General features: G+C 47.6%; 1 protein-coding gene across 1 annotated transcript; it reads right to left on the bottom strand.

Annotated features, from left to right (window-relative positions):
* Positions 1-443: 443 nt before the first annotated feature.
* LOC117414798 (peptidyl-prolyl cis-trans isomerase FKBP4-like) lies at positions 444-8,582 on the bottom strand. The gene is made up of 10 exons (XM_034024598.3): positions 8,158-8,582; positions 6,645-6,789; positions 6,004-6,146; positions 5,614-5,734; positions 4,697-4,853; positions 4,206-4,296; positions 2,944-3,027; positions 2,529-2,714; positions 1,353-1,592; positions 444-1,180 (listed from the first exon to the last, which is right to left on the bottom strand). Exons 1-10 carry the CDS (start codon positions 8,251-8,253, stop codon positions 1,091-1,093), a joined length of 1,353 nt encoding a protein of 450 aa, XP_033880489.1. The 5' UTR covers positions 8,254-8,582; the 3' UTR covers positions 444-1,090.
* Positions 8,583-9,162: the final 580 nt, after the last annotated feature.

Consider the following 9,162-nt stretch of genomic DNA (forward strand, 5'->3'; position numbering starts at 1 on the left):
ACACGGACATGTTTAAGCATAACACTTGTATTTATATTTCATGCCTCCAGATATCCAGTTTAAAGGAGTAATATTGTGTTGGATCTCCTGTGATGCCTATGCTGTACGTTTAAGGTACCATTTTACATGCAGTGTCTCTACTTGCTGTGTATTTACATAGTGGTTACTTAGCCACTCAACACAGACATAAATCTTAACAGACAAAAAGCTTACTAATGCATTTAAACATTTGCAATGCTTTGTCATTGACATGGCGTGAAGGATCTCCACTCTCAGCGATGTTCCAAGTGCAGCTGAAGCTAAGAGGGACGTGAATTACAATACTTTGTTTTGGGGTATATTACAAAGAAAGACTACAGTAAATCTAATGTGCAGCACACACATCTTTATCCAGCCTGGAGCCTGCGCCTGGAGACAGGGTTGTCAAATGAGCAAACAATTCCCACTTTACAAATCAAACTTTATTTTTTCTTAAAAAACAAAAACAATGAGTTTGAATACAGATTTACAAATCGAAAGAAACCGATTCTACATTTATTAAGAAACAAAAAAAAAAGCGAGAATGTTGCTTTTCCTTTCGAGTGTGTGTGTCTCACCGTCACTACTGTGGTCGAAAGAGGCTTATTAACTACAAAGAAGATGGCTCAATTTCCAATGTAAACAAAATTAAATAAACCATACACAAGTGTGTGCTTCCACCAGGCTCTCGAGTAGCCCGTGTTTTGCACCACAGGAGAGTCGGAGTGCAAATCACTGTGTTCAAGAGGCAAGCCGAAGCTCCAAGCCCAGGCAAAGCCCTGCTGCCCTTTCTCGTGTCTCCTCTCACAGGTCTTCTAAAAAAGCACAGGATACAGTACAGATGCTCCTTCACAAACAGATTTGGGATGGAGAAGATGGATGGTTAATACATGGATAATAAATACAACTGCAATTGGTGAGACTGATAGTGGGGAGAGACAACAACAAATCCAGCACCCAGCCCTCCTACAGAAACATGGCATACAACCAATCCTCATTAAGTTACAAAGCAAACAAATGAAACAATTAAATAAAAGAAAATCAAACAAAAGGTGAGGAAGCGGCGCCTGGTTTAGGGGTTCTGTTCCAGCTCCATGCTGCCCTCCTCTGGCTGCCCATTCTCTGGCTTCTTCTCTTCCTTCCCTTTCTCTGTGGCTTCTTTCTGTAGAAGAGAAACACACAGGAGAGAGAGTCAACCCAGCACTCACACAGCCTCCACTCAAGGGACAGAGTCAACTGAGCACTCACACAGCATCCACTCAGGAAACAGAGTCAACCCAGCACTCAAGAATATCCAGGCCAGCTGTTTGACCAGTGTCCCCCCCCCCCCTCACCTTGGCGTCATGCTCAGCAAACTTGGAGAACATGTTTGCGTAGAGCCGCTTGTCCTTCTCGTGCTGCTCTCTCAGGAGCCGCTGGCAGGCTGTGACCTGCACCCTGGCTGCCTTGTTGTCAGGGTACAGCTGCACCACCTTCTGGAAGCCATCGCGTGCATCCCTGAACTCCTTTAGAGCAAAGAGCGCCTCACTGCGACGGAACAGAGCCTTCTCATTGCTGTCGTCCAGCTCCAGAGCCTGCGGACAGACAGACAGTGTAACAGCACCTTATTGAGGGAGTGTATGTGTGAGGCTCTCTGTGGAGGGAGGGAGGGAGGCTCTGTGTGGAGGGAGGGAGGGAGGATGTGAGATGCTCTGAGTGGAGGGGGGGAGGGAGGGTGCGGGACACTGTGTGGAGGAAGGGTGCAGGACTGTCTGGAGGGAGGGAGTGTGTGTGTGTGTGAGGCTCTGTGTGGAGGGAGGGAGTAAGTGTGAGGCTCTGTGGAGGAAGGGAGTGTGTGAGAGGCTCTGTGTGGAGGGAGTAGGTGCGAGGCTGTGTGGAGGGAGGGCACGGGGCGCTCTGTGTGGAGAAAGGGAGAGATGGCGCGGGGCGCTCTGTGGAGAGAGGGAGAGACGGCGCGGGGCGCTCGGTGGAGAGAGGTCGCAGGGCGCTCTGTGTGGAGAGAGGGCGCGGGGCGCTCTGTGTGGAGAGAGGGCGCGGGGCGCTCTGTGTGGAGAGAGGGCGCGGGGCGCTCTGTGTGGAGAGAGGGCGCGGGGCGCTCTGTGTGGAGAGAGGGCGCGGGGCGCTCTGTGTGGAGGGAGGGCACGGGGCGCTCTGTGTGGAGGGAGGGCACGGGGCGCTCTGTGTGGAGGGAGGGCACGGGGCGCTCTGTGGAGAGAGGGAGAGAGGGTGCGGGGCGCTCTGTGTGGAGAGAGGGAGGGAGAGCGCGGGGCGCTCTGTGTGGAGAGAGGGCGCGGGGCGCTCTGTGTGGAGAGAGGGAGGGAGAGCGCGGGGCGCTCTGTGTGGAGAGAGGGCGCGGGGCGCTCTGTGTGGAGACAGGGAGGGAGGGCGCGGGGCGCTCTATGTGGAGGGAGGGCGCAGGGCACTCTGTGTGGAGGGAGGGAGGGCGCGGGGCGCTCTGTGTGGAGGGAGGGAGGGAGGGAGGGTGTGGGACGCTCTCTGTGCTGTGGTACCTTGTTGCAATTCTCCAGGGCTTGCACGTGGTCCTGGATTTTGATGAAGCACGCGGCCAGGTTGAGGTGGGCAGCGAGCTGCAGGGCCCGGGCTTTCTGCTCGTCCTGCTCCGACAGCCCGGACTCGTGATCCAGCCAGGAGATGATCTTCGTGTACTGCTGCGCTGCCTGCCTGTACTTCCCTTCCTGAGGGCAGACGCAGGGTTCGGGTCAGACTCAAAAGGGGTGCTAGACGACACTGTCTCACTCACACGGAGAACACGGGAGCCATCTTGGTTTTGCACCAGATCTTCACACTCCTCTCATACACTCCTAGCTTCATTTAGACATTGAAGTATACTTACTCTGACATGGCTCCTGGTACACAGTGCAGTATACTCGACATGGCTGCTGGTACACAGTGCAGTATACTCACTTTAAAGTACTGGGTTCCCTTTTCCTTGACAATGGGTCCTTGCTCCAGCTTCTCTTCTGTGTTCATTTCCCATGACTCTTTGGCCTGATTGGAGGGAATATGTTTCTATTAAAATCAAGTTAAAACAACTGTTTCTGAGAGCAGGTATAAAGACACCAGGCTTCTTTGCAAGGCCGCTGCTGTGGGAAAGCTGTTCGTAACTGCATCCAATAAGCGTGTGTGTGCGTGTCCCTGCTGACGTGCAGCATGCATTCGTTCATTCTGCAATTTGGGCATCTCAAGGATTGAAGCCCTAATGCACGAAACCCTTCCTAAAAGGAGTCTGACACACTACAGCGTTCCCCATAAATTCTAGAGGCGAGTTTTCTTTTTTTTTTTTTTTTTTTTATAAATTTAGTCGTTGCCAATTATTTATATTATTTTCTCCCAATTTAGAATGGCCAATTATTATTATTATTTTTTTAAGCTCAGCTCACCATTACCACCCCTGCCCTGACTCGGGAGGGCAAAGACAAACACACACTGTCCTCCGAAGCGTGTGCCGTCAGCCGACCGCTTTTTTTCACACTGCGGACTCACCATGCAGCCACCCAAGAGCTACAGCGTCAGAGGACAACGCAGCTCTCGGGCAGCTTATAGGCAAGCCCGCAGGCACACGGCAAGACTACAGGGGTCGCTGGTGCGCGGTGAGCCGAGGACACCCTGGCCGACCTAACCCTCCCTCCCCCCGGGCGACGCTTGGCCAATTGTGCGCCGTCCCCTGGGAGTTCCCGTCCACGGTCGGCTGTGGAATAGCCTGGACTCGAAATCGCGACGTCCAGACTATAGAGCGCATCCTGCACTCCGCATGGAGTGCCTTTACTGGATGCGCCACTCGGGAGCCCCTAGAGGTGAGCTTTAAATAAAACTCCAACTCCCAGCAGCCCCTGGAACTCCCTTCCTGCGAGTCAGAGTCCTAGGATTCCATCACACGAGCAAAGTACAGGACAAGCTGAAAACAGTTCCTCATGCAAAGCTCTCGATTGGTTAAAAATAATTCTCTGCTATGAAAGGATTCCAGCTACCATTCTCAAAGCTTTATTTTCACTGGCACCGCACTTTAACCTTTTATAAAATGATGCTAACTTTCTTATTTGCAACGAGGTGCACAAAACAGGGTTTAAAATGTATTGACAGGTTGAATCTGGTCATCCCAACTGTCAGTTTCCTCCTCGTGATGCTTGTGCTTGAGAATCGAGCAGCTCTCTCCCCTCCAAACCTACCTTCTCAAAAGTTATGAGCTTGACTTTGTAAGAGAGCTCTGCGCCCGGAGGGATGTTGAACTGGGAGCTCCCCTCACTGCCGAACCCATAGCTAGAGAAAACAACGACAGGGGGATTATGAGTCAATCCAGGCAGGGAAAGAAGACTCCCACTGTATAGCGGTTTGATCCGTTTCTGGTTTTGCTGTGAGCTTAATAAGACGCAACTGAGTTTGTTACCTACACACTGGGGCTTAATCAAGCACATATTAATACCTTTAGTGGGTGAAACTGCTATGCAATACGAGTCTTACTGTCATCACTGTTATGCTAAGAATTTTTAACACCATCCATAACTTCAAGCACAAATGAAAGAACCTAACCCCAAACGTTCTGACAAAAGCCTTGATCATCGTTCAAGGCAAAAACAAACATTTACAAGCTTCTCTTCCTCCCCCCTCCCTCTTTTACCCCTGCTACTTCCCCAGTCTCCCCTGTTTGCCCCCATCTTACCTGGGCGAGAGTTTGATGATGGACTCCTCTCCTTTCTCCATGGACTGGAGAGCTTTCTCAATGCCTTTTGGGATCCCCAAGTCCACCCCGTCTCCCACCTCAAACGTCAGCTCCCTGCGGTCAAACACCTTCCCCTGCCACTCGCCTTCCAGAGACACTGGAATGAACAGACAGGTCAGGATCACCATGCAAACAGCAAGCATCATGAAACAGCAGCGAGACAAGCAGACTGGGCCTGTCAGATAGGTTCTCTAGATATGCAGGTGACACACAGACCACTATCACAGCAGACAGACAATAAGTGTCTCTCTGCTGCCTCGATTTCACTGCCTGGCACTACAGGTAAGCCAGCGAAATCACACAAGGACAGCCAGCCACCTCTCAAATCTCCAAGTGATGCTTCACTTAACGTGTGAGAACCTAGTTTCATGAAAACTGGATAAGAGGTTTTCCGGATACAGCTGACTCTTGTTAAAACAAACTTAAATTTTGCAGTCGTTTATGGTAAGTGAATTATAATATGAATTCAGAACACCAATTTCATGTTAGTGCACATTTTGGAGCATTTCCGATAGGCTCAATACCCTGGTATTAAGGACGGCTTGCTTCTGTGGTTTCAATGGGACACTTACAACTGGATTTTTAATTAAATGCATAGTACTTTCAAATGTATAATACTTTTCTTTGTTCTGTAATTAATTTGATTTCAGTGCTGTTGTAACTTCAAAAAAACACAGTATGCATTTGGCTTGGATAATACGAATTCCTGACAGATGTGATCTTTTTGCTGGTCCCTTGAAATTGGCATGAATGACAATTGACTGTCCATGTAAAGCTTTGAAGAGTGTTTGAAGCGGGACATTTTGACACCTCATGCTTCCGTTCCAATGCCTGTCTGGGGAGTTCACTCCACTCACCCTCAACAGTGGCGCCCTCGTTGGGTTTGGTGTACCCCTCCCCCTTTGTGAGGATCCTGCGAATGATACCTCCATCCTCCTTGTCAGAGAGGTCCTCCCCCTTGAACTGAAACAGCTCCACCTGGAGGACAGGAGAGGATACACAGGGGGCATTGTAACAGCTCTAAGTGAGAACGTCAGTAGCATGCATACTTGTTTTTTTTAAGTCCATTACCAAGGCACTGCCTACTAGTGCCGATTCATTTCTGCCCTCTCACCAACTTAACAAAAACACACACCTGGTCTGAGATGGGACAGGGTTGCACAACATCAAGTACAGCTCAGAGCTCAGTGCATGTAGCACCCCCCCCAGTGGCAGTGCAAGTAACTGCAGCACCGCGCAGCTCTCACCTCAAACACCAGCGTGGAGTTGGGTGGGATTTTGGGTGGGCTGCCAGCTGCCCCGTAGGCGTATTCCGGACTGCAGATAAGCTGGCAAACTTCCCCAATCTTCATGGTAGCCACACCAAGGTCCCAGGCTTTGATCACCTGCCCTGGAGACAAGAACACAGGAAGCACTTTACTGAAGAAGTTCCTGTTTCTAGAAAACAATTCCAATTAGAAATGCAACGCAATTAAACACGTGCTGTATCTTCAAGCTTCGGGGATTGTATACATACAGCTACGGCCAAAGACTTTGCATCTCCCTACAGAATTAGTGGAATGAAAGCTGCTGAATAATGTTACGTTAACATATTGAATTACACACCACTTTGTAGCTTTCCTATATACTTAATGAAAAACTGACAGAAATTGAAAGAATATGACATTTCAAAACCTAACATGAAATACTGTACTATTACCATGGCTTCCAGTAGACTTTGGAGATATCATTGTGTAGTTAATTTGATTACATGATGTTTAATGAAATATCTAAATGATGTTCATATTGTTTTTTAAATGTCTCAATCCTATAATTGCAGGTGGTGCAAAGCCACAGAGAGCTCTCTGGTTAGCATGCCCGGCCTATTGAATCACAGCAACTGACCTACCTTTCCCAAGGTCAAAGGTGAAATGCTCATCCCTGTCCCGGCTGGAGTCAAACTTGGTGCCGTCCAGCAGTGTCCCCACGTAGTGGACACTGACCTTGTCCCCAGTCATGGGGGTCTCATTGCCTGTCCCCTCCTTCTTAATCACCTGTTACAATAAAAACAGTGGGGAGATTGAGAGAAAAAAACATTAACTGCTGAAATAAATAAATGTTTATAGTGTTCCATATGGCTTCAAATACACACATTCAATACAGCTGCCACAGCATACACTGCAGTATAAATGTATTGTGCTAAACCCTACACGTTTCATAGTTAAAGATGCCAACAACATAAATCTTTATTTTAATCATAAAAACAGGGACAAATATCTCAAGCTGTCTGTCCATCGTGAAACCCGCGTTAGTTTTGTTTATTTGCATTATTGGTGTGCGCCACAAACGAACGATGCTGTGCAGTTTGGTAAGGAGAGCGCATCTTGTGTACAGTAACTCTGCTACACGTTGCGTAGTGTTCTACATGAAACCGACGCATCTCCCCAAGATGCTCTGCGCTTTAATTTACGGGCTTTGTGACCCAACGAAAGTCCCAATGCACAACTGCCAACCCGGTACAGGATGTGACTCTGCAAGAACTCCTTCAGAATTCCTGCTTTCATTCAAACAAAACCAAAGTACACGCGATGAGTTCTTGACGCATGCATTAGAAAATGGGAAAAGCAAACAAAAACGTCTCCGTTTTCTTTACGTCTGTTGCGAGTATATTTGATTACTCTGAGTCACGTATACAGCCATTAAAGAGTTTGCATTGTGTGCGTGTCCCAACAGGGTAATAAAAACCGAGTCCAACTACATCATGAATGGCTAAAAAAAAACGTTTTGTGCAGGCCAAGGTCACGTTAGCTATATTTATTACGACACTCGCTGCAGGCTGTCTCATCCCAGTGTGTAATTATAAACCGAGGCTGCTACTCGTTCATGGGAAGTTTTGCGTCCTGGTCAGCAGTATGTATACTGTCTGGACTACCTAAGCACAGGCCCGATCGCTGCCTGGGGCTATCCTGATTATTTTACGCACACTCGAAAGGCACTGGGTGCTGGACAAGTGGGCTGTCCTGGCACAGAGTTTGTAAGGCTCCGCGTCACACGAATGAATTATTCCCCGGAGCCAGCACGTGTACACAGGACTTAATGCGTTTTCATGTCATTATTGTAACTCGCAGCTGTGTGAGGAGCATTTTCTTTTGGTTTGTTTGAACAGCGCAGAGTTAGAAAAACGAGCAGCCAATTTCACAGTTTGGACCAGGTGAATAAACACAACCGCACTGCTGCAGCACAGACACACACGGCGTCACCCGTGTGATCTGTAGAAAACGTCACATCATAAATAAAACGAAATGGAAGCTAACCTTTAATTTCTAAAACACACAGACAGTAGATGATCCGGTAAAACTAAAGTATTCTATTATTAATAGCGCAGGCTATCTTATATTGTACTGTAGCGACCCATGAGGTACCTTTAACACTCCACCATCTTTCTTCAGAGTGAGGTCTTCTCCTTCCATTGAGATTTTCTGCTGTCCCTCTTCGCTTTTCACCTCTTCTGCTGTCATTGTGCTGTTTGAGATCCCTGAAGACAGTGAGTGCAAAACTGAAGGGAAATAAAAAAAATCTCTGGATCAATCGAATCCCTCGTTATTAGTATATGCTTGCTGGCCTAAAAATACAACCGCTGCTTTACAAATTAGTACGGTGGATCTGTGTGCAATCTGAGAGCGATCAATGCATTCAGTCCGCAGACGGTTCTTGTGTTGTCTGAAGCGTGCTTTGTCAGTTGCACGCTATTAGAATCGCTTTCTGGAAGAGGAATAGCAGAACGGTTAACTCGCTTTCTGTAGGAGGCAGGGCACAGAACTTTCCAGAAATGAAGGACAACCGCGCCGGTTAGGGACCGTCTCACAATTGCGGGGGAAAATATAACACGTAAAAACACGTTTTAGTGTGAGTGTACAAGGTTATGTGCTCCACATCATAAAACTCGAGAATGTTTCCTGGTGGCGCACAGAAAAAACAACCACTATATTTAAATATATTTAAAACTATTTATATGGATATAAAATTACATTTAAAAGTCAATGCTGAATTTGTAGACTACCCTTGGGACGTGGGACGGTCTAAAAACCCTAAACAAACACAATCGTGATTTATTTCAAAACAGCGTCAAGTGCCATATACTTCTTAAACATTGCAGGAATGCATCTGAACACCAAGCCTCGGTCGGTCACCTTGCTAAGTTATAGTGAAACACTGAAAGGTACAACACTGCATTCCACTGACACAAAGAGGGCACGATCCCTGTGTGTTAATTAAATACGTTGGTTGCTCAGGATTATTACAGGAAACAGTATTTGTGGGTGGGATCTGTATCTTTTTGAAAGTAACTTTAATGGACTTAGTCTGCAAATCCCCTATATGGTTTTGATCCACGCAATCAATAATTACAGATGTATTTTATTATAGCG

This window comes from Acipenser ruthenus, chromosome 7 (assembly GCF_902713425.1).
Source record: "Acipenser ruthenus chromosome 7, fAciRut3.2 maternal haplotype, whole genome shotgun sequence".
Taxonomy (NCBI): domain Eukaryota; kingdom Metazoa; phylum Chordata; class Actinopteri; order Acipenseriformes; family Acipenseridae; genus Acipenser; species Acipenser ruthenus.